Here is a 26,125-nt window from a genome sequence, read left to right as displayed (position 1 = left end):
AGGATTTGACGTCTCAAGATTTGATCCATACTGAGCCCACAGCGAGATCTGCAATGATGAACAGAGTCCAACGAACCCAAGATCAGTCCAAACGGAGTCCAGATGGAGAAGTTACACCATAAGAAGTCCGGAGAAAGTGGCACGGCTCACGAGGTGGTGGAGGCCATGGTGCTGTGAACGTGCACGGCGGCACGCGGCCTGACCGCGAGCACGCAGCCCAGTGCACGGATGCACGGGCGCATGCGGAGTGCGGTCCAGGTCCAGACGGGCGCACGTAGGGCGCATCCCATGCGATCTCATGCGGTCCATCATGGATCGTCGATCCACGGAAGGAGATGTGGATCGCGAGAACCCTCATGTTCCTCGTGGTCCACCGTGGATCGAACATGATTTTCCTGCATTTCCAGAGGTATTTGGGCATCATATTGCACTAGATTTTGTGCAGGACGCATGATCGAAGGGCTTGGGATACATGCGGCTGAGATCCAATTGACAGAAGTCTATTTGAGCTGTGATAGGACTCCTACATTGGGTCTAACTGGAATTCAGGTCTTTAAAAGACCTGTGGCAGAACAAAGGAGACAACGGCGTGATTGTTTGGCAGAGGATCCAGAGCTGCAGCAGACCGAGAAGCGCCGACAGAGAATAGGAGCAGGGTGCTTCAGATAAACTATTCGCCAGCGGACAGCAATCGCTTCAGAGATTTAAGGAGATCTTTCTAGAGAGAGAGCTTTTGTGAGGGAAAGCTTTTTGTAAAGAAGAGATTGGGTGTACATGAATTGAGGGTGTGATCTTCTCTTGTAATTTTCTCTTTTCTCATAGTGAAGCTTGCATGTTCCATGGAGACCAGTCTTTTGGCTAATCCACGTATTTAATTATTTCTATTTTATTTCTTCTTCCTTCTTGCTGCAATGCGTGGTATCGAAAAGATCATGTGAAGATAGTATTCTGGCCAGACATCTCCAATAAAAAGAGTTATATTATTCTCTGATAGGAGAAGAGCGATCGAGTCTCAGATTTTATTGATAGAACAATCCATATATAGAAAGGAACACTGGACGCTTTATTAAACAGGCATGGCTCAGTGAGATCAGTCTGTGAGCAAGCGTCACAGTGTTTCAATTCCTGGTCGATCCTATGTAATACCAGACAACTCGATGAACGCACAAGTTATGGAACAAGCTTTAAGGACTGAGGAATGCTTTGAACGGATGATTACCCCACCTCTGGTTGTTGGTTCTGCATTTGCTGGTTCTTTACGGGAGCAATAATGGCTTAGACTGGAAGAAGACGTCGCCGACTCTTCGGTGGGCAATTTGTGTTACCTTGGTTTCTGTATGCACTGTGGGTGTTTTTGTTTTTGTTTTTTTTCCATTTTCGGTCTTTAGGAAGTCTCTGTAGTAGTTCTGAACCTGTAATCGGCTACTCTGTCATGTGAACGGCGGCGACGTTTTTGACCTCTCCGTAAGTATCTTTTACTGTTAATGAGGTGGATTATGCTCAAAAAAAAAAAAGAAAGAGAAAAGAATGGTCAAAGTTCTTGATTGAGGTCTTTGCTGCGAGATAGTCAGCTTGTTGGTTACCTTCCATGCAAATATAGGAAGCCTTGAAAAAATTCTGGTTGTCCACAATTAAGACATATCCCACTGCCTTGACGAACAGAGTGCATTAACCCACAAAAAAATGAGCATCCAACAAAATCTCAGTGGATGAACCTGGCACCCCAGCGTTTCCAGTGACCGAACCGTCAAAATTTACCTCAATTAGGTCAAGAAGCGCGAACAATCCATATCACAGTCCAACCATGTTGATGTAATGAGACGCCATTTCTCAGAACACCGACCGTCGACTGTAGGAAGGGGACTTTTCATTTTCTCTAGATGCGAGCCTTTTCTCTTTTTTTTTTCTCCTCTGTTCTAACCGGGAGGTTGGGAGCATGTGATCACAATTGGTCTCTCTTCACTAGCTTGCAGCCTGGGACTTTGTGATGGGTTCATTCCCTTCTTGACACGCCAATAATGATCACTATCGGCCCTGTTCACAACCCTTTATACTGCTGTATTTCTCCACTCTCATCTCCTGATCTTTTCTATCCTATAGTCTTTCCATCAAGTAGTCAGTCAAGAAACGACCAAAACCTCTTTAAATTAAACCTCACGTCTCGACAATTCACAAGCTGCATGTGTTTGCATATGCTACACGTGTCACCGAAACCTACGGACCCGAATTTGACTTGGACTCGGTCGAGTCCCTACCTGTATGTCAAGTCAAGATATGGGTTTGATTTTCATGAACCCTGCAGGCCTGCTTGACCCGATAGTATACCAATCTATGATATAAATTTAATATTTAGATTTTCATGTTTGTTATGAAGCTTATTAATTATGTTTTTATTTTATGTTAATAGTGAATAATTTTAAGGATTCACTTCCAGTCCCGATTCATACACGATTGGATCCACCAACGTAGACCTACTCAATCCAAACCCAGCCCAATAGGACACCCGCTAACAACAGAATAGAAGGCCTCCGAAATGGTTATAGTGTTGCTAGGTTGCTGCTTTAATTCAGCCATTTTGAAATTTAATTTGACCAATGATGGACCTAACGATTTAATAAAGTTGTTGATTAGGATTAAGTTTGAAGCATCGATCCAGTTCTCTCTCATGAATTTGTTTTGGCCCATCAAGTCTTGCATCATAGAAAATTGAAGTCCGCTAGCAGAATTTTAGATCCAGCCCAAAGTCCAATTTCAATCAGCTGATTAAACTTAATCCCAAATCTATATCTGTTCTCTGCTTAAAAAATCAGACCTCTTCTTTTTCTTTGGTAACAATCAGACCTCTTCTTAGATCGCATCCTGCTTAACTAATCCAAAGCATAGAAAAATATATTGGTTTAATCTCAGCATGAATTGATGTGCATCCCAAAACCCCGCACTTTGAGCAAATAGGACAGTTAAAGACCTAAATCTCTGACCAATTCAACACGGCTTAAGCACATGTCATCGAAAGTCATCTACATCTTTTATTATTATTAGCCCATCTATTGCTCCTACAATCAAGCAATCAATTACCTCCATCTTTGCTATGCCTCATAAGACAGGAGTTTGAAAATATTTGGGAGTCCCTATTTCTAATACTAAATTGCACCCAACCCAACTGATTTTACTTTTCTTATTGAAAAATTCTGACTAAAATTCAGTCTTGAAAATGGAGAGCTCTTTCATTTGTTGGTAGAGTTACTCTTGTACAATCGGTACTGGCCTCCATTGGGATGTATGCCATGGCCTTGCTTCCTGTTTCAACTTTTGTTTTAGATTATTTTGAGTGGGAATTTTGATCGTTTTTATGGGGGCACTCCATTTCTTGGAGAGGTGCTTATCTAATCTCTTGGGAAATCATTTGTTCCTCTAAGAATGCCGGTGGGTTGGGCTTCCTCTCCCTTCGTCAAAGACAAGCTTTCCTATTGGGTGAGCTAGCCGCAAGTTGGTCTTACAACTCTCTTCTTTGTGGGCCCAACTGGTTTATTCCAAATATAGATTTTATCCTTCCTGGGTTGCCTATAGACCACCCACTCGTAGCTCCCCTATCTGGTGGAAATTGCTGCTATTAGGAAACATATTCAGTTTCAGTTTATGTGGCTAATTGGCAATAGATCGTCAATAAATGTGTGGACTGATTCTTGGCTGTAGAATGTGCCTTTGTCTCATTGGCCTTCGTTTGCCAATGTTAACATTGAACTGGAGGCTTATACGATAGCTGATTTTATTTTACCTGATAAAATATGGAATATTTCATTATTGGCCTCTATTTTTAATACTGAGATGATGACCATAATTATTTCTATGCCTCTTGCACAAGCTTTTTGGTTTGATCAGTTAGGTTGGGCTCCTTCAAAATCTATAATTATTTCTTCTAAAGATATTTCTGCAGCTCTTTTTCCATCTCCTTCTTTTACATTTGCATATCATTTTGCCTGGATTTGGCAACTATGTGTTCCCAAGCGGGTAAGATGTTTTTGTTGGAAACTTCTTTGGCAATGTTTACCCACTAAAGAACTACTACCATACAGACATATGTTGCACTCTTCTTCGCCTCAGTGTGATTTGCGTGCTGCTTCTGTGGAGGACTGACAACATGTAATCATCACGTGTATTTGCGCAACATTGTTGGCTTCTTTTATGGTATCACTTTGGATGTTCTATCCCTTCTTCTTTGCCGGAATTGATAGCATACCTGGCTAACTCCAGAGTGGAGAAGAAGGGTAAGGCTATTGCTATATATATGGCATGTCTCGTTTGGATGGCAAGGAATCAGAGAATATTTCAAACTCAATATGCCCAACCATTGCATCTTCTTCGGTTGTGTTCTTGCTTCTATAAAGATCGGTTCGATACACCACAAGCTTCTTCGCATGCAGTGATCTCCCAGTCAAGGCACTGGGGTAGTCTCAAGCTGTGTATGCAGCATCCTTTATCTAACAACCTAATTTCCTGGATACCCCCTCTCTTTGGAGTGATCAGTGTTAATTTTGATGGAACAGTAACTTCGCAAAGAGCAGCAGGTGGGTTTGTTATTCGTGACCCTGAAGGGTCCATGCTCTCGATTGGGGGTAAACTTATCTCTTATTCATCAGTTTCGTTTTTGCAGATCTTATTGGTGCCTGGCTAGGCATCAAACACCTTGTTGATCATTTCCATGTTCAAGATGTTTCGATTCAAGGGGACTCTTCTGTTGTTATCTCTTGGCTTAATGATTTGTCACATAATAAAATGTATCTTTCCCCCTGGATGCAAGATATAAAACTGTGGGTTACTCATTTTCAATCCTTCAAAATTTCTCATATATGTAGGGAGGGCAATCAAGCAGCAGACTGGGCCGCTAACTTTCCCTTGTCAGGTGACTTCTCTTTTAACTCTACTCACCTGAGTCAGCATCCAGACTTATTCCGTATTTTGAAGGCCGATGCCTATCCCATTGCTTTTCCAAGACATGGCTGTTAGAGTGAATTGTTATTTTGCAAATATTATCTTTGGGGCAGTGCTCGGCTTGATCTGTGATGAGTATTCCATGTTCAGCTTGACTAAATTGTTCCTTACAGTCCAATATATGTTTCTGAGCAGCTTGGGCTCCTATGGTTGCTGGATTTTCTTGCTCTTGCTCTCTGCTTATCAAATTGCATTACATGGTTCTGCTTGGTAGATTTGCATTTTCTTTTCATTACCAGTTGGATTTTTCATATTTCTCAGGACTTCACTTTATCAATTTCAGCTGTGGATGGAATCAACATTTTTAACTCAGCCATTCTCTGTTTTCTTTATTGAAGTTGATGCATGTGAAACAAATCGTTTATGCAAATGTTACTTCTCTAGAAGGAAAATTTATGTTGTTCAAAATGTTGTTGAGAAATCATTTAAGCTTCTGATATTCATTGTTATTGCTGAAAACGAGAAAGCTTCTTTGAGTTTCAGGTGCCAGGCTAAACAAATAGCTTCAGATGGGATAGCTCTTTCATTCTTGTGCAGGTTGTTTTATAAGCTTAAGGAGCAGCTTCAGGGTTATTGCGCAATCTGGATTGCAACTCTTAACACAAATTCTGCTCTATGTACTGCTCCTTGGTACACTTTTCATCAGTGGGATACTTCATTTCATATTATTGCTTTTATGTGCAAGACCAGCTTCTATGTTGGATGTGGTTTATATCTGCAGGCTTCTTTCCTCTGTTCAAAATTTGGAAGGGTGCAATGCAGTTAAGCTGTGCTTTAAATCTTCCTATATTTTGTATCAGTCTGGGTTACCGTGCTTCTACCATTTTCATCATTGCTGCTTTCTACATGTATATGTTCCCTATTTTGGGTTTAGTCTCCTGTTAGCTATTCAGCTTTTACTTTTCTTTGTTGTACTTGTAAATCAGCATTTTGGATTGTATATTCAACTGTTATGGCGCCCTTTTGGTTGAAGTAATACTGGTTTGATCTTTTCAAAAAAAAAAAAATGTCAAATATATAAGTATATATATGATCATGCATATTTCTAGTGTATGTGCATAAACTCTCTTCCATGTGTCATATATGTTTAAGATCCAAAGTCAAATCTAAATAACATCTTGTGGTCGTCGGTGGATGTTTTAAAAATAGAAAAATCTAAAACACAACTGCACGCGGAGTTCAGTCTAACCAGCGGCCGGCAAGAGAAAGCTATCTTGTCCCACCCACGCTCATTAAAAATCGCTAGAACCTCCGAGCTTTCAATTTAATCTTAATTTAAAAAGTAATTATTGGTCGGATCAGGATCACCAGCTGAATGAGAAGTTAATTAAAAACCATTGCTCCAAGCTCTCAACTTAATCTTAACTTGAGAGGCAATTATTGGTTGGAGACGCTACTTAAAAAGTCGCCAAACCTCCAAGCCATTCAGGAAAAGAAGGTCCGCTCCGCGTACAACTTGTCCCGTAAATATCGCTACCTAATTGGAGTGCCGCGGCATTTTTTCATTGGGTCAGCCTCCCTGATAAGTTCTCGCCTCACCGGTCTTGTTATCATCGCCCGGCACCGCCCTGTTAAGCCCGCGAACAAGAATCGCCCGTGGCGTAGAAAAAAATCTCTTGCAATGGCGTCTCTTGTTATCTCGCACCACTTCATTCTCTTCAGTCTATTCCTTCTTACCTGTACTCTCCCGGCAACGGCTCAAACCTATGCCAACCTGACCCAGGGCACCACCCTGACCCCCCTTGGCCCAACCACCTCCTGGCCCTCCCCCTCCGGCGACTTCGCCTTCGGCTTTCGACCCCTCGACTCCAACGCCTCCCTCTTCCTCCTCGCCATCTGGTTCAACTCCACCAACCCCCAGACAATTGTCTGGTTCGCCAACGGCGACAACCCCGTGCAGGCCGGGTCCAAGCTCGAGCTCACCTCCGACGGCCAGCTCTCCCTCACTGACCAGACCGGCAACGAGATCTGGAACCCCGGCGTCGGAAGCGCCCCCTACGCCGCCCTCCTCGACACCGGCAACCTCATTCTCTTCTCCTCCCCTATTTGGCAGAGCTTCAGCTTGCCGACCGACACCCTCCTACCGGGCCAAGTCCTGACCCCGGGGTCCAACCTCTTCTCCCGGTTCATGGACTCCAACTTCTCCACCGGCCGGTTCGCTCTCGCGGCGCAGACCGACGGCAACCTGGTGCTCTATCCAGTGGCGCTGCCCGCCAGAAACTTCTACCACGCCTATTGGGCCCTGGGCACCATGGGCTCCGGCTCCAACTCCACCCTCGTCTTCAACATGTCCGGCGACCTCTACTACGTTCTATCCAACGGTAATCAAATGAATATAACCTCCACCCGAACCTACTCGATGGAAGATTTCTACCGGAGGGCGACGCTCGACGTCGACGGCGTCTTCACAGTTTATATCTATCCGAAGACGGAATCGGGAAAGGCGAGATGGGGGGACAAATGGTCGGTCGTGACCAACATACCTACAGACATTTGCACGAGACCGACCGACTTCGGGAGCGGTGTATGTGGATTCAATAGCTTCTGTGTCTTGGAGAACCAGAGGCCTGACTGCCGGTGCCCATTGAGCTATTCGTTCATGGATTCCACTATGAAATTTAAAGGCTGCAAGCCAGACTTTGAGGCCCAGACCTGCGAGATAGATGAATCGGATTCGTTCGAACTGGAGACGGTATACGGTGTCGACTGGCCAAACGGGGACTACGAGCATTACATGCAGGTGGCTGAAGAGAACTGCAGATCATTGTGTTTGAGTGATTGCTTGTGCGACGTCGCGGTCTTTAGGGGCGGGGAGTGTTGGAAGAAGAAGCTGCCTCTGTCGAATGGGATGACGGGAAATGTCGGAGGGAAGCTGTTCATCAAAGTGCCCAAAGATAATTCCTCCTTCCCTCGGCCTCCAACTACAATCATAGCCATGGAAAGAAAGAATCGAAGCACTTTGATTCCCGTCGAATCTTTGCTTCTGGGAGGCTCTGGGTTTCTCAATTTGATCTTGATTACTGCAATCTTTGCTATAGTATACTGTTACCACAAAAACAGGAGTATGAAGAAGCTCGATCAGGACACGACCATGCTGGGGTTAAACCTAAGAATCTTCAGTTACAAAGAGCTTGAAGAGGCTACCAAAGGGTTTAGCGAGGAAGTGGGCAGTGGATCATTCGGAGCAGTCTACAAGGGGTTGCTGCCGGGATCGGAGTCCGCAACATCAATTGCAGTGAAGAAACTACATAGGTTGCATGAGGACCGCGAGAAGGAATTCACCAACGAGGTGAGATCGATCGGCCAGACTCACCACAGGAATTTGGTTAGATTGTTTGGCTTCTGTAACGAAGGAACCCATCGGATTCTGGTGTATGAATACATGTGCAATGGGTCGCTCCCGAGCTTTCTCTTTGGGAGTGAAAGGCCGAGTTGGAACAAACGAGTGCAGGTTGCCATGGGGATTGCGAAAGGACTTGCTTACTTGCATGATGAGTGCGCCACTCAGATCATCCACTGTGATATAAAGCCTCAGAACATACTGCTGGATGAGAATCTTATTGCGAGGATATCAGATTTTGGGCTGGCCAAGCTTCTAAGAACGGACCAGTCTCGAACAAGTACTGGAATAAGGGGTACTAGAGGATATGTCGCACCTGAGTGGTTTAGAAATACTGTAATCACAGCGAAGGTGGATGTGTACAGCTTTGGGGTCATGTTGCTGGAGATCATATGCTGCAGGAAGAACGTGGAAGCAGAGGCCGGGGATGAGGACAGAGCAGTGCTGACATTTTGGGCTTATGACTGCTACAGAGAAGGGAGTTTGGACCTTTTGGTAGGCAATGATGAAGAGGCGATGGCTGACATGAGGATGTTGGAGACCTTTGTGAAGGTGGCCATTTGGTGCATCCAGGAGGAGCCATCGCTGAGGCCTTCAATGAAGAAGGTAAATCAGATGCTAGAAGGAGCAGTTGTGGTTTCTATCCCCCCGGACCCTTCCTCGCGCGGTCCAATAAGCTTTTAACTGTATATATATATATATATATTGGGGGTGGGGCCCTAAGTCGGATGCGAATTTAGTCTCCTATATGTAGGTACGTGCTTGTTCTTTAACCTTGACACATTTTATGAACGTCAAGAACACCTTGGATTATTGCAGTTATAAGATTCATGTATTAAGTTAGTAGAAGGTAGATTACAGCACCAAATAGTGGTGCCACTTATCACATAAATCCTCTTCCCTGCAACAAATCTAAGAGGACTGCAACATTACACCGGAATCAGTGGATCATCTATTTTCCAGCTGCCCCTTCTTCTGATCAATTTGATAAGCTTTTTGCTCAGCCTTGGAAATGCTTCATCCGCTGTCCCCTTTGAGATTCTTGTGTCTTGACTGGATACAACAAAGATTTCTTAAGCGGGCTCAGCCGGTGATACTGTTGCTATTGGCTGCTATAGGCTGGACGTGCTGGAAGGCAAGCTTTTTCCATAGAAATTATCTTCCCTGTCCTTGGTCTGTTCTCTGCGAATCCAAGCGGCTGGCTGCTCTTGGACACAGTAGTGGGTTCTGCTTCGATAGCTGTGGAACAGAGCATCATCTTCTTTATCCCACTCAACTAAATTCCTTTGATGTCTTTTTTGTATCTATTCTGCTGCTCCATCTAATTTGTGTCTGCGCCCAAGCGCCAAGTTGTTGAGTGATTATCCTCTTCGTTTGTAATCATGTGATTACCAGTTCTTCCTTTGCCCAATAAAATTCTGGGTGGCCTATTTACTGGCCTCCCTCACCACAAAAAAATAAAATTAAAAAAAAAATTGTAACATAAATCTGTTCAACCAGATGTTCTATGATTCCTGCCTCTGTTTTTCTTTGTTTTTTCAGTCGTTTCTTTTTTTTTTTTTTGGGTGGAAATACTTCAATAATGCATATAGCTCATCTTACATACCGTGTTCCCAGTGCTGCCGGACAACATGATAAGCAGCAATGGAGACTGAAAAAGTGAAGCAAAAACCAAAAATAACATCAGGATAAAGACAATAAGATCATCTGCTATACAAAACAGAACCCATAGATTACATAGAGTGAGACAATAAGTGGTTCTACTGACATCTGATTGAGTACACATAGATATAAGTTGCAAGATAGTGGGATGAGGGCGTATAGGGAGCTGTTGAGTTGTTAGATGCTAGTAGCAACCTGAAGCAATGAGGTATGATGAAGAAATTTGCTTGATATAGCAGCACATTTCCTGTGAACAACAAAGAGAGTAAAATCCAGCCGATGAAGTCCACCATGCACCCCTTCCACATTACTGATTCTAAAGCAGTTCCATGTAAAGTCCCATGAACACAATGGTAGAAATATAGATAGTTGTTCCAATTTAGCATCAACAAAGAAAGAGGCAACCACTGATACCCATTTTCCCTGAGCTAGCGTCACCAACCCCACATTTTTTCTTCGACAGTAATGGTCCATTTGAAAGCTCCAGAGGATGGAAAGTATGGGACATCTATGGAAGAGCACGAGTATCGTTGGTGTTCGCTGTCTCCGTTTGGATGCCTCTAGACCGTGTGTGTTTCTCGCGACTCACGGCGAGGCCTGGTGCTCGGGTCAACTTATTTTGTTCTTCGTTTTCAATATCGCGTGCGTGACTTCACTGTAGGTCCCACACGGTATTTGGAAGATTGAGGAGGGGAGAAAAAACCAAAGGTTCCCGTGTTGTTAGTTGAAGGCTTGGGTCAAGGTCGTCTTGACCCCGTCGAGTGTTGTCACTTTGTTAGTTTGAGGCACCGCCCGTAGTTTCTTCCTGCTTTCATCAGGCGCTAAAGCCGAAAAGCCCAGAATCACTTGGAGGCTTGGGCCGACAAGGAGGACAGCCCATGTAACTCGAGAAGGAGAGCTCGAAAACCCTTGTCAGCTTTCTGGCTGGGCCATGAGACTTGGCTAATGGGCATGGACGCAGATAAACTAACATCCGTAGCTCTTTGTTCATGTTCAACTCCTTACATCAAACTTGCATTGCTGGAAATAATGTCATCATTATCATGAGATATTCCTAGGTCTATGATTGGTACATTAATGATTGACATGAAGATTTTGAGGAAGGAACATTTCATAAGGTTTATATAGACATTGACATGGTCTAAGGAGAGACACTGATGGCTTCTACTTCTGGTTTCCAAAGATTGGAATCTTAATGCCAATTCGCCTTAAATTGAGACCGAGGAGCGAAGAGAAGTGTGGAAGGAGCCCGCGTCTATATTCTCATGCACACGAGGGTAGCAGGACTCTAATGTGATGAGTTAGGAAAAAATTGCCCTACTTAAAAAATAATTTTCTGTTTGAATTGGAATTGGTGGAAGATTCTTCCTCGTTCTACCGATACTTTTACTAAAATTAATTAATAATGGAGCGGATCTATGTGAGGATTGAGTGTTCAGAGACCAAGATGGTGGTGACCCTCATGGAATGCTTTATTTGGTTGGTGAGATATGATGGCCGGAGTTTTCCAAAAAAAACATGCAAAGTCTGATGTCTTCGGTACATGACTCGGTAGGAATTCTAAGTTCTTGATGCAAAGTACAATTCCTAAGAAATGTTTTTCAGGCTTAACTACGTGGGATGTCAACTATCTTTTGATAGGGATGACAAGTGATCAGATATAAATCGGATTAGCCAATATCCATATCTATCTTGTAATTAAAAATTTCATATCCATATTTGTCTCATATCCACCTTGGGTCAGTTGAATCGGATTGGATTCAGAGTGAAATATATCATTATCCATATTCGATCTAAATTTATCATAAATATTTTTTCTAAAACCTATATTTATCAAATATGCTTGATAGCTAAGTTCTCCTCGGCCTTGGCGAGATTCTCCAGACTCACCCGGAGTTGCTCGCGCTCGGCTTTGAGCTCACCAACGCAACCATCCCGCTCACGCCGCAGCCGGCGAGCGGTACGGGACTTTCGTTTGATTTTCTCGCGAGCCGACTGAAGTTCGCCCCCGAGGCAGCCAGGGCATCAGTAAGGCGGGAGATCTCCTCCTCGAGCCGGGCCTCACGGTCTACCGACTACTTCAGCTGCTCGACTATTGTCGCTTTCTCAACCTCGACGGCCTCGACCCTATTCTTCTAGGCCGCCCGGAGATCGTCGAACCTCCGATACCCGGTCTCCAACTCGGACGTGTTGTAGATCAGCTGCAAATAACAATCCGATTGTCAGAAGACCGAACTGATAGAAAACAATAATGAAAATGAAAAGGGAAGAAGAGGAGCTCACCTAGATCATAGTCGGATAGAAGGAAGAAAGCATGTCGGACACCCGCCGACTCTTCATGATCTCCCGATCGATCAGGAGAATGGTCGCCTGACATAACATCCTGGCCAAATCATGGTTGGCCAGGGCTGACGCTCCTTCGGAAAGCTGGACGTCGGATGATGCGGCATGGCCGGCCGACCTTATGTTGTCTCCTGGCGCCATCGGGGCCTTCCCTCGTTCGGCCGCCCAAGCCCTGAAGGCAGGAAAAGATGGGAGGCTCGAGCTCGACTAGGTCCCTCCCGAGGCTGCGACGGCCGCCGACGCAGGTCGTTCAGGCTCGCGTGTTTCGGCCCGAACTTCTTCTGTGGGCTGTGCAGCCGACACACCTTCGGCTACTCCCTCGGTCGCCCGTTCCTCGGACGGCGCTTCGGGGGGCATCGTCGGCACCGACAGTGCAATAACCGGCTCATAGCCCGACGCACGTTTGGAGTCGAACCGCGCTACCACCGTCGCGATGTCGGTCGGGGATGCTATCTGAGGCCTCTTAGGAGGCCGCGAGGGTTCGGCCCCGATAGCCGATCTCTTCCTCGTCGCATGTTGCCGAATGTCGGCATCCGTCAGCCTCACCCTCGGCAGCATGCCTGCAATTTTAACAGAGGATCAGCACCAGTCCAAAGACAGAGAAAAAAGATAAAAATGACAGACTGAGATATACCTAAACGAGGAATCGAACTTAGACCGACGTCGTACAGAGCTTGCTCGGTGACGAGCTCCCTCTGCTTCGGCACCGACACATCCTTTAGTCGATGAAAATCCTCTCGGTCCCCGTCCTCCACCCGACTGTTCTCATTCGGCTGAGTCTGGGGGTCCCCCCAGCAGGAAGGAAACCCCCAAGGAAGCAGAGAAGAGGCAAAGAAAAATTGATTCTTTCACCCATGAATCGATGATGGAAGACCGGTGATGAACGAAAGACCCTTTCGGGGGTTGAAGAACCATCACCCTCGGGCCTTCGAATGGGGTCGGAGGATGAAGAATGCCCGAAAGAGAGAGATACGAGGATAGGTCGGCAAAAGTCGACACAACAACACGAAGCTGATTATCAGTCGGACTGAGTTCGGTGCCAGTTGAGTCGGACAAAGCCCGTAATAATCCAGAACATTCTGGATGAACTCTGAAATCGGAAAGCGAAGACCTGCCCGAAGGTCCTCGACATAGAAGGCCACTTGGTCCGGAGGCAGGTTGTTAACCCGACCCTCAGCCCCAGGGGCGAAGAGCTCGAACTGCTTCGGGATATTGTATTGCTCCCTGAGCCGTTCGACATTTGCCCCCGAAAGTGAAGAAACCTCCACCTCCGGGGTCGACCGTGAGTCGTCGGTCGGATTCCCCGACTGACTTCCTTGTGGAGAGGTTCTGGCCATGATGCTAGAACCGAGGTCGGAGGATGAAGAAGAAGAAGAAGAAGAAGAAAGAAAGTCCAAAGGAAGCGAAGGAAGCAAAAAATGCAAGGAGACAAAAGTCTCGAAAAAAGCTTTCCGAGGAGGGAGACAGGCACAACTACCTGAAACTTGGAACTGGGGGACCACTCGACCAGAGTCTCGACAACAGGGCTGTGAAAGTGGAGTTTTGGATACAGGTGACCCTATATATATAGTGCCCCTCGACGGTCGGGATGAGAGCACGCCCAACGAGGGTCTCCCGGATTTTGACACGTGGCAGCATCTGGGCCTTCCCTCGGTTCGACGATTCGACGCACCTGCCCCAGATCAAACCACGTCGCCTCCATCCGTCTGAACGGGTTCGGCCCAATGGCCCCCTGCCACGTGGCGAAAAAATCGCATCTCAAGATTCACTAACCGACGGTGGTTTGTGTTCCCGAGGAGATGGCGGTTCAAGTTCCCGAGGAGACGGCGAAAACGGTGGTTCCTGTTCCCAATGGGATGTCTGACACCAATAGGACATCTGACGTCGGACCGTTCATTGGTACGGTCGTCAGAGTCGGAGCATGATGTGATAGATAGCCACTCCTTTCGTCTGAGGCTGTCGCCCATGTGGGAATGCTGGCCGATACGACATCCGACTCAAGAGTGGGGGGGACAACTGTTGGGATATACCGAACGATCCCTTTTATGCCGACTCACCTTCGGACCAGTTCGACCGACATCCGACTCTACCGACCGTACCGACCGACGACCGCCGACAGTAGCTGCCGACATTATCCGACTAAAGGAGTCTCGGCCGGGTGGACCCATTCTGTTCCCGACCAGTCGAGCGGTGGAGCCCGAAATACCGACTCACTGTTGGGGGGTGGTGGCAGCCGACGTCCGACTCCCGCAATGCGCCAGACCAGCCGACGGTGTCCCCGGGTCTTTACCCGACGTCCCGCGGCCGAATACCGACGTATGGTCGGTCAGCTCTCCCAAACATCGTACGACTGCTATGGCCTGCTGTCCTGACAAGGACATGCGGCGTGGCCGTCCTGGGGCATCGTCCTGCCAAGGACATAGGTCAGCCCCAGTGATTTGACAGCCCACGGCGACTTGTTAGTCCGCGGCGACTCTGACAGCCTCCGACGATTTGATAACTCCCCGATTGTCTGCGCCATTAATGGCAGGACCACGCCGTGCTTTACTATAAAATGGAGAAGGCAACAGTGTTGGTAAGGAGGAGGCTTCCTAAGCTCCTGAGCTCTCTCTCTCTCTCTCTCTCCCTGGCTCTCTCCCGCTAAGCTCCTGATTCTTTTCTACTGTTGCTTAGTCTCCTCTCTGACTTGATCGTCGGAGGATCCCCGCCAGAGGTATCTCCGATCAATGTAGATTTATCTTACAGATGCTCGTTTTTGATGATCAGATGATGAGAAAATTGACCGCAACAAGAAGTTAATTAAAAATCATTGCTCAAAGCTCTCAACTTAATCTTAACTTGAGAGGCAATTATTGGCTGGAGACGCTACTTAAAAAGTCGCCGAACCTCCAAGCCATTCAGGAAAAGAAGGTCCGCTCCGCGTACAACTTGTCCCGTAAATATCGCTATCTAATTGGAGTGCCGCGGCATTTTTTCATTGGCTCAGCCTCCCTGATAAGTTCTCGCCTCACCGGTCTTGTTATCATCGCCCGGCACCGCCCTGTTAAGCCCGCGAACAAGAATCGCCCGTGGCGTAGAAAAAAATCTCTTGCAATGGCGTCTCTTGTTATCTCGCACCATCTCATTCTCTTCAGTCTATTCCTTCTTACCCGTACTCTCCCGGCAACGGCTCAAACCTATGCCAACCTGACCCAGGGCACCACCCTGACCCCCCTTGGCCCAACCACCTCCTGGCCCTCCCCCTCCGGCGACTTCGCCTTCGGCTTTCGACCCCTCGACTCCAACGCCTCCCTCTTCCTCCTCGCCATCTGGTTCAACTCCACCAACCCCCAGACAATTGTCTGGTTCGCCAACGGCGACAACCCCGTGCAGGCCGGGTCCAAGCTCGAGCTCACCTCCGACGGCCAGCTCTCCCTCACTGACCAGACCGGCAACGAGATCTGGAACCCCGGCGTCAGAAGCGCACCCTACGCCGCCCTCCTCGACACCGGCAACCTCATTCTCTTCTCCTCCCCTATCTGGCAGAGCTTCAGCTTGCCGACCGACACCCTCCTACCGGGCCAAGTCCTGACCCCGGGGTCCAACCTCTTCTCCCGGTTCATGGACTCCAACTTCTCCACCGGCCGGTTCGCTCTCGCGGCGCAGACCGACGGCAACCTGGTGCTCTATCCAGTGGCGCTGCCCGCCAGAAACTTCTACCAAGGCTATTGGGACCTGGGCACCACGGGCTCCGGCTCCAACTCCACCCTCGTCTTCAACATGTCCGGCGACCTCTACTACGTTCTATCCAACGGTACTCAAATGAATATAACCTCCACCCGAACCTACTCGATGGAAGATTTCTACCGGAGGGCGACGCTCGACGTCGACGGCGTCTTCACAGTTTATATCTACCCGAAGACGGAATCGGGAAAGGCGAGATGGGGGGACAAATGGTCGGTCGTGACCAACATACCTACAGACATTTGCAAGGGAGGTGTATGTGGATTCAATAGCTTCTGTGTCTTGGAGAACCAGAGGCCTGACTGCCGGTGCCCATCGAGCTATTCGTTCATGGATTCCGCCATGAAATTTAAAGGCTGCAAGCCAGACTTTGAGGCCCAGACCTGCGAGATAGATGAATCGGATTCGTTCGAACTGGAGACGGTATACGATGTCGACTGGCCAAACGGGGACTACGAGCATTACATGCAGGTGGCTGAAGAGAATTGCAGATCATTGTGTTTGAGTGATTGCATGTGCGAGGTCGCGGTCTTTAGGGGCGGGGAGTGTTGGAAGAAGAAGCTGCCTCTGTCGAATGGGTTGAAGGTAAATGACGGAGGGAAGATGTTCATCAAAGTGCCCAAAGATAATTCCTCCTTCCCTCGGCCTCCAACTACAATCATAGCCATGGAAAGAAAGAATCGAAGCACTTTGATTCCCGTCGAATCTTTGCTTCTGGGAGGCTCTGGGTTTCTCAATTTGATCTTGATTACTGCAATCTTTGCTATAGTATACTGTTACCACAAAAACAGGAGTATGAAGAAGCTCGATCAGGACACGACCATGCTGGGGTTAAACCTAAGAATCTTCAGTTACAAAGAGCTTGAAGAGGCTACCAAAGGGTTTAGCGAGGAAGTGGGCAGTGGATCATTCGGAGCAGTCTACAAGGGGTTGCTGCCGGGATCAGAGTCCGCAACATCAATTGCAGTGAAGAAACTACATAGGTTGCATGAGGACAGCGAGAAGGAATTCACCAACGAGGTGAGATCGATCGGCCAGACTCACCACAGGAATTTGGTTAGATTGTTTGGCTTCTGTAACGAAGGAACCCATCGGATTCTGGTGTATGAATACATGTGCAATGGGTCGCTCCCGAGCTTTCTCTTTGGGAGTGAAAGGCCGAGTTGGAACAAACGAGTGCAGGTTGCCATGGGGATTGCGAAAGGACTTGCTTACTTGCATGATGAGTGCGCCACTCAGATCATCCACTGTGATATAAAGCCTCAGAACATACTGCTGGATGAGAATCTTATTGCGAGGATATCAGATTTTGGTCTGGCCAAGCTTCTAAGAACGGACCAGTCTCGAACAAGTACTGGAATAAGGGGTACTAGAGGATATGTCTCACCTGAGTGGTTTAGAAATACTGTAATCACAGCGAAGGTGGATGTGTACAGCTTTGGGGTCATGTTGCTGGAGATCATATGCTGCAGGAAGAACCTGGAAGCAGAGGCCGGGGATGAGGACAGAGCAGTGCTGACATTTTGGGCTTATGACTGCTACAGAGAAGGGAGTTTGGACCTTTTGGTAGGCAATGATGAAGAGGCGATGGCTGACATGAGGATGTTGGAGACCTTTGTGAAGGTGGCCATTTGGTGCATCCAGGAGGAGCCATCGCTGAGGCCTTCAATGAAGAAGGTAAATCAGATGCTAGAAGGAGCAGTTGTGGTTTCTATCCCCCCGGACCCTTCCTCGCGCGGTCCAATAAGCTCTTAACTGTATATATATATATATATATATATATATATATATATATATATATATATATATATATATTTGGCGTGGGGGCCTAAGTCGGATGCGAATTTAGTCTCCTATATGTTGGGACGTGCTTGTTCTTTAACCTTGACACATTTTATGAACGTCAAGAACACCTTGGATTATTGCAGTTATAAGATTCATGTATTAAGTTAGTAGAAGGTAGATTACAGCACCAAATAGTGGTGCTACTTATCACATAAATCCTCTTCCCTGCAACAAATCTAAGAGGACTGCAACGTTACACCGGAATCAGTGGATCATCTATCTTCCAGCTGCCCCTTCTTCTGATCAATTTGATAAGCTTTTTGCTCAGCCTTGGAAATGCTTCATCCGCTGTCCCCTTTGAGATTCTTGTGTCTTGACTGGATACAACAAAGATTTCTTAAGCGGGCTCAGCCGGTGATACTGTAGCTATTGGCTGCTATCGGCTGGACGTGCTGGAAGGCAAGCTTTTTCCATAGAAATTATCTTCCCTGTCCTTGGTCTGTTCTCTGCGAATCCAAGCGGCTGGCTGCTCTTGGACACAGTAGTGGGTTCTGCTTCGATAGCTGTGGAACAGAGCATCATCTTCTTTATCCCACTCAACTAAATTCCTTTGATGTCTTTTTTGTATCTATTCTGCTGCTCCATCTAATTTGTGTCTGCGCCCAAGCGCCAAGTTGTTGAGTGATTATCCTCTTCTTTTGTAATCATGTGATTACCAGTTCTTCCTTTTCCCAATAAAATTCTGGGTGGCCTATTTACTGGCCTCCCTCACCACAAAAAAATAAAATTAAAAAAAAAATTGTAACATAAATCTGTTCAACCAGATGTTCTATGATTCCTGCCTCTGTTTTTCTTTGTTTTTTCAGTCGTTTCTTTTTTTTTTTTTTGGGTGGAAATATAGCCTGCAAGCTTCAATAATGCATATAGCTCATCTTACATACCGTGTTCCCAGTGCTGCCGGACAACATGATAAGCAGCAATGGAGACTGACAAAGTGAAGCAAAAACCAAAAATAACATCAGGATAAAGACAATAAGATCATCTGCTATACAAAACAGAACCCATAGATTACATAGAGTGATACAATAAGTGGTTCTACTGACATCTGACTGGGTACACATAGACATAAGTTGCAAGATAGTGGGATGAGGGCGTATAGTGAGCTGTTGAGTTGTTAGATGCTAGTAGCAATCTGAAGCAATGAGGTATGATGAAGAAATTTGCTTGATATAGCAGCACATTTCCTGTGAACAACAAAGAGAGTAAAATCCAGCCGATGAAGTCCACCATGCACCCCTTCCACATTACTGATTCTAAAGCAGTTCCATGTAAAGTCCCATGAACACAATGGTAGAAATATAGATAGTTGTTCCAATTTAGCATCAACAAAGAAAGAGGCAACCACTGATACCCATTTTCCCTGAGCTAGCGTCACCAACCCCACATTTTTTCTTCGACAGTAATGGTCCATTTGAAAGCTCCAGAGGATGGAAAGTATGGGACATCTATGGAAGAGCACGAGTGTCGTTGGTGTTCGCTGTCTCCGTTTGGATGCCTCTAGCTTGCGATGACCGTGTGTGTTTCTCGCGACTCACGGCGAGGCCTGGTGCTCAGGTCAACTTATTTTGTTCTTCGTTTTCAATATCGCGTGCGTGACTTCACTGTAGGTCCCACACGGTATTTGGAAGATTGAGGAGGGGAGAAAAAACCAAAGGTTCCCGTGTTGTTAGTTGAAGGCTTGGGTCAAGGTCGTCTTGACCCCGTCGAGTGTTGTCACTTTGTTAGTTTGAGGCACCGCCCGTAGTTTCTTCCTGCTTTCGTCGGGCGCTAAAGCCGAAAAGCCCAGAATCACTTCGAGGCTTGGGCCGACAACGAGGACAGCCCATGTAACTCGGGAAGGAGAGCTCGAAAACCCTTGTCAGCTTTCTGGCTGGGTCATGAGACTTGGCTAATGGGCATGGACGCAGATAAACTAACATCCGTATCTCTTTGTTCATGTTCAACTCCTTACATCAAACTTGCATTGCTGGAAATAATGTCATCATTATCATGAGATATTCCTAGGTCTATAATTGGTACATTAATGATTGACATGAAGATTTTGAGGAAGGAACATTTCATAAGGTTTATATAGACATTGACATGGTCTAAGGAGAGACACTGATGGCTTCTACTTCTGGTTTCCAAAGATTGGAATCTTAATGCCAATTCGCCTTAAATTGAGACCGAGGAGCGAAGAGAAGTGTGGAAGGAGCCCGCGTTTATATTCTCATGCACACGAGGGTAGCAGGACTCTAATGTGATGAGTTAGGAAAAAATTGCCTTACTTAAAAAATAATTTTCTGTTTGAATTGGAATTAGTGCAAGATTCTTCCTCGTTCTACCGATACTTTTACTAAAATTAATTAATAATGGAGCGGATCTATGTGAGGATTGAGTGTTCAGAGACCAAGATGGTGGTGACCCTCATGGAATGCTTTATTTGGTTGGTGAGATATGATGGCCGGAGTTTTCCAAAAAAAACATGCAAAGTCTGATGTCTTCGGGTACATGACTCGGTAGGAATTCTAAGTTCTTGATGCAAAGTACAATTTTTAAGGAATGTTTTTTCGGCTAACTACATCGGATGTCAACTATCTTTTGATAGGGATGGCAATCGATCAGATATTTCAAATTCTAATCAGATTAGATCGGATCAAATATCTGATTGGATGGCTAAAATTGTAATCTCCATCTTTAGTATATTGTGAGATACAAACTTTTTTTTTTTTTTTTCACGAGAACTGTTCTTCTAGAAAAAACAAATATTACAAGCAGTGACTCAAAATAATGATATGGTTAAATGATTTTTGTTAGTACCTCTTTTCCCTCGGGAAAATGGCTGGATACCCTTAAGCACAAATTATGATCTATTCTGACCCTAAATTCTGATTAACATTGCATTCGAACTTCAAGGAAAAGCAACAAGACAGTACCATGCGGTGATCAAATTGCTTAGGCAGTCAAGATGTAAAGGTCAAGATGTAAAGGTCTAAGCCCAGGTGGTCAAGATTAAAGGTCAAAGCTTAGGCGGGCAAGATGAAAACTCTAGCATGTATTAATTGGATCGAAAACTGTCCCAATCATATTGCTATAAAATAAATGCATTGATTTATATTTATGATGACATATGTTTGATTTGAATTGATATCCATATTTTGAGTTGGAACCCATTTGATCCATCAGTTCATCTACTCAAATGGGCTCAAATTTGGATATTTCAGTTTGACGGACCATTATCGAACTAACTAGTGAGATGGGCTTGCATCTGAACACCTCGTTTTTTTTTTTTTTTGGTAAACCATCTGAAGACCTTTAGGGAGATCAATGAACATAGTAAATTATCCTAGCTCGATGTCTCCGTTGCCTATGATGCACATAAAAAGCTCGGGTTAAATAAGCAGGTAAACACCTTAAACAAAATTTGTAAATTATCCGTCTTCGTTGCCTATGTTGCACGTGAATAGCTCAGGTTAAATAAGCAGGTGTTTACCTTAGACAAAATTAAACCATTGGCCTTAGAAAACTATTTTGGATTTGGGTCACAACTAGACTAGTTTTTAGGGTACTTGTTACTAAACATCAATGATTGCCCTACCTCTCTCAATGAGGTCCATGCTCGAGAAGCATCATTGGTTGAAGGGTCAATATATTTGACCACGAATAAATTAAATCACTTGTACCCAATTCATTAATCTCCCATGGTTGATTGCGAGGTTTGCGTGGATGAATGACAGAGCCAAATTCTCTATTCTTCCTTGTAGAGCTTGCCTCATGTCATAGTGCCACATTGGTTTATTAATTTGAGCCAATTCTTTTCCCAACAGTTCTAAGTTTTTAGATTATGCATCCGTAACAAAAAGGATGCCACATAAGTTTATTAATTTGAGCCGGTTCTTTTCTTAGCTTAAGTTCTTTTTAGTCCCGTATTGGCTAACAAAAAAGATGCCACATGGATTTATTAATTTGAGCCAACTCCTTTCCCAACGGTTTAAATTTTTAGGCTGTAAGCCTGTAACTAGTGGCATCAAAGTCAAGCTTATTATACGCCAGCATTACATGGTGCTTGGAGCCATAGGAGCATCACAGGATTATCATTTTATTAGCCAAATCATTTAAAATGAGGGGCCGGACTGGGCTCCTTCCGGAGGGCCATGATGTGACATACTAACTTGTTGTGCACTAGTAGGTTCTGACTTGCTCTTCTTCATTTAAAAAAAAAAACGAAAAAAAAAGCATTTTTCAGACATATGCATGAATCAAAGAAGAGTCATTATTCTATACCATTAGTTTAACCTATTAATTAAATATGATTCAGCCAAATGGTTTAGTTAAAAGCAAGTGGATCATGGATGGTAACCCAGAATAATGGTGCATTTGAGTTGTTTGGCTTTACAAAAGCGAATTAGAGACTTGTTATACCATCCATATGAACAGTGTGTGAATGCTTAGAAATGGATGCTTTCGATTGCATCTTTACGTTGATACGTAATCTCTCACGCACAGGAACATGGCATTTGTTATATCATGTAGCAGTCTATTCCGTGGAACAGTTCTTCCATCTCTAATGTATAACTAGTTATATTGTTATCTAAATACTTTTTTAGATTATTTAAAACTATATTCTTGCTAGCCATCACATCTAATTGGACATATAATGCATTTGCAGGCACAAATAACTACGTTAAACCACTTTATGGTGACATTTGCTGATTATCCTGCTACAATAAATATCGTACGTGGTGCAACACTTGCGCGATGAGAAAGATTATGCAGTAAGTACAATGAGTTGCACAACAATGACTCCAAAGTTTATTAGATTATGTAAGTGCTACACTAGTTGTGCATCCTTTCTTGCAGGAGACACCGTGCCCTGTTGGGTGTAGGTCTCGTTACATCTTAAATGTTAGGTTGTAACCTAGCTCGACATCCATAACCTTTATTATGCTGGCTTTTGCCCACCAACGCAATAATGATTCTAATGCTTGATTATTTTGCTAAAAACGTAGCTTTATCAATGATAATTCTTTAGTCTTTTGGTGTTTTCATGCTTTTTTTTTTTTTTTTTTTTTTGATACAAACGGACGATCATACCACTCCGATACAAAAGCAGCCTAGAAAATTAGAATACAAAAATTTCTACAGGACCGTTGAGATACTCTCATTCTGTCGCCAAATGCAGTCTCCAGAGTGCTCTACAATAAATGATGCGATCCAATTTGCCTTCTTATTCACCTTGCGATAGACATACCACACCACCACTGCGGCTGAGAGACGAAGTGCAGTTCAGATGTTAGAGAGAAGAGGATGGACTTTTAATTGTCTTTTATTGTCACCGATCCATCCAATGATGGTGGCAAAGTCACTCTCGACGAAAATTTTTTCTGTCCGCAGTTCCTGTCTGGCAAAGATGATGTCCGCTCAGACGGCATGATGCTCAGCTTTTAGAACTGAAGGTTCGAAGAGATAGGAACCTCCAGCTACCAACAGCCTAGCATTCGAGCTCTGAATGACAAACCCCGCACCATCTCTCCCATCTCCGACATTATCACCAAAGTTTACCTTGACAAACTCTGAAGGAGAAGGCTCTCAGGAGATAAAAATGACCCTTCGAATCGCTACAGGAGTAGCAAGGAAGTCCTAATGAACGGGGGCGTCAAGGGACGGGCTAGTAGAATCAAGATGACTATACTTCGCAGCAAAGCAGATCGCTCTCTTCAACACCCGATATGTAGGAGGCACCTCACCCTCGAAGGCTAGATTATTTCTAGAAAGTCAAATCTGGTAGGCGATGTAAACCAATCTATCCCCTAAGTGGAGGTCATCCTATCAACTGCACTTCGATGGATCGTACTCAAGAAAGACACCAGTCAATCGCCCCCAGTCATCTCCTAAGGCTGGTTGCTGGTCCTCCTCCAAATCAGTCTGGCCCTCGAACAGTGCAGGATGACGTGCTCTATTGACTCATCCTTCATCCTGTGGATCGGACAAGAAATTGGCAACTTCATGCCCCTATCTTTAAGAAGCATGTGCGTTGAAAGCCGATCCTATGCAAACTTTCAGAGAAAGAGTCTTACTCTGGAGTAGGTGGGTACTCTTCAAATCCAAGCAGCTTCGATCCTCCTAATAGTCACCAGCCTACACATCTCAGAAAGATCATTTAAGAAAATTCTAGGGCAGCAAGATCTGCCCCACGTCCTCTAATCCTGACTACGGTAAATTGGAATAGGAGTGGTGAGGATTCGATCAGCTAGTGGACCGCCAAATAATTTGATGATCTCCTATACTCTCTAGTCCCTACCATCGGCGTTGAGTAGATTGTAGACATACAGATGATCATCCACCTCACTGCTAACGTAGGTCGGCCATAAAAAAAAAGAAGACTGGAGATCCAAGCATCCTGGATCACGGCCATCGAAGTCTCATCCCTAATCAGTCATTTGACATGAGCCAAAATAGCAACCCTGCGGATATAAATCTCCTTCTAGAGGAAAGAGCAACCACGAGGGGTCATGATCGGAGACTCCTGGGTCCATGCCCCATATCGAGTCTTCATCATTCTGCTCCAAAAATAGTATAGTTGGATAAAAAATCTGACGATATGTCTAAAAATCATAGCCTTCTTTTTAACTACCATGGACAAAATCCCCAGACTACTATCCCTTACAGATTGGCAAACCATATCCTAGGACAGCATGTGGATCCCACATCTATCGTTCTCCAAGCTCCATAGAAAATTTCAAAACTACTATTCTAGTTCTCTGAGATAGAAAATCGAGACAATCGTATTGATCAAGAGATACATTGGGATAGAACTGAGCACCGATCTCACAAGAATCATCCTACCCATCATGGAGAGAGCGTTAGCTTACCAACCCTCGAGTCGACCCTGAACCCGCTGCTTCAAAGATCTACATTCGGCCTTTCAGAGATGCCGATCGATGATAGGAACATTCAGATAGGTCAAGATCTCGGTCAATTTCGAGATCCCCAATCACTCCCGAATCGTTTGCTTTATCTGGATCTTCATCTTGGGCTTCAAGATGATCACAGACTTCTGTAGGTTCACAAGCTGGCCTGACATCCGATAGTAAACCTCAATAATGGATGCAAAACACTTCGCATTCCACATCGAGAACCATCCAATGAGGAGGCAATCGTCTATGAAGAGGTGCGAGAGTGGCTGTGGCCCAAAGACAAGCCAAGAGGGCTCCAACACTGACCCCTGAACTGCCATCCTCAACATTCGAGATAAAGCATCAGCACACCAAAAAAATAGATAAGGGGGAGAGTGGACAACCTTGACGAAGCCCGATAATCGAGTGAAAGAACTCTAGTGGGGCACTATTAATCAGGGTAGCAAAGCTAGGAGTCTCCGCGGAATCCATGGTCCAATCAATCCATCTCTTCTGGAATTCGAACTCTTGAAGGATCCGCTTGAGAAACTGCCAGCTCATCCGGCCATATGCTCGCTCCATATCTAGCTTGATCATCATGAGGCTCCGACGGATGGGAGCACATTGCAGATCATGCATAAATTTCTGGACAAATAAGATATTGTCAGTGATGTTCCAGTCGTTGATAAAAGCATCCTACTTCAGACAAATAAGACAAGGCATAGTTAACTTCAGGCGGCCAATTAGGATCCTAACACACCCTTGTAGAGAGTGGTACAGAGACTGATTGATCTGAAATATCATGGAGTCGATGCATCTTATCTCTTTAAGATAAGGGTGATCAGAGTCTTCTTCCACTCCTCTGGAATGCCCCTGGACTCAAATACCGTTTGCACTGCTTCCACCACCTCCTCTCTGACAATAGATCAATACCAATGGAAAAAAAGTGAGGGAAAGCCATCTAGCCCTAGGGCCTTATCCATCCTGAGAGACCAAAGAGTCCTTCACACTTCCTCGACCGACATCGGACAGGTTAGAGCCTCATTCTCTAGATCAAAGATATGAGTCACAGGTTGGGATCCCTGAAGGGGCAGATCACTGCCCAAGGATGCCGTTCAACGAGATCTAAAGAACCGAAATATCTGCTTCCTGATATCCTCACTATCATTCATAATTCTGCCGCCGCTCTCTCTTAGCTGCTTGATGCGGTTGATAGACCTCCTAATCATAGTGGGCTAATGAAAAAATCTGATGTTTCGATCACTCTCCATGATTCACTGAATCCTGAACTTCTACTTCCATAGCATTTTCTGCTATCGCAGTAAACAGTGGTGCACAGAGCTTATGA

General features: G+C 45.2%; 2 protein-coding genes across 2 annotated transcripts; both read left to right on the top strand.

Annotated features, from left to right (window-relative positions):
• Positions 1-6,423: 6,423 nt before the first annotated feature.
• LOC105037373 (G-type lectin S-receptor-like serine/threonine-protein kinase LECRK2) lies at positions 6,424-9,840 on the top strand. The gene has a single exon (XM_010913047.3). It carries the CDS (start codon positions 6,611-6,613, stop codon positions 9,011-9,013), a length of 2,403 nt encoding a protein of 800 aa, XP_010911349.2. The 5' UTR covers positions 6,424-6,610; the 3' UTR covers positions 9,014-9,840.
• Positions 9,841-15,286: 5,446 nt separating this feature from the next.
• LOC140850794 (G-type lectin S-receptor-like serine/threonine-protein kinase LECRK3) lies at positions 15,287-18,471 on the top strand. The gene has a single exon (XM_073262265.1). It carries the CDS (start codon positions 15,428-15,430, stop codon positions 17,810-17,812), a length of 2,385 nt encoding a protein of 794 aa, XP_073118366.1. The 5' UTR covers positions 15,287-15,427; the 3' UTR covers positions 17,813-18,471.
• The last annotated feature ends 7,654 nt before the right edge of the window (positions 18,472-26,125 follow it).

The sequence above is a fragment of the Elaeis guineensis genome, chromosome 8 (assembly GCF_000442705.2).
Source record: "Elaeis guineensis isolate ETL-2024a chromosome 8, EG11, whole genome shotgun sequence".
Lineage (NCBI taxonomy): Eukaryota > Viridiplantae > Streptophyta > Magnoliopsida > Arecales > Arecaceae > Elaeis > Elaeis guineensis.
This window is presented reverse-complemented; position numbering and strand designations above follow the sequence as displayed.

What these genes read in the sequence shown, in the direction of transcription:
- LOC105037373 (XM_010913047.3), top strand. Translation starts at nt 6,611, where the DNA reads ATGGCGTCTCTTGTTATCTCGCACCACTTCATTCTCTTCAGTCTATTC.
- LOC140850794 (XM_073262265.1), top strand. Translation starts at nt 15,428, where the DNA reads ATGGCGTCTCTTGTTATCTCGCACCATCTCATTCTCTTCAGTCTATTC.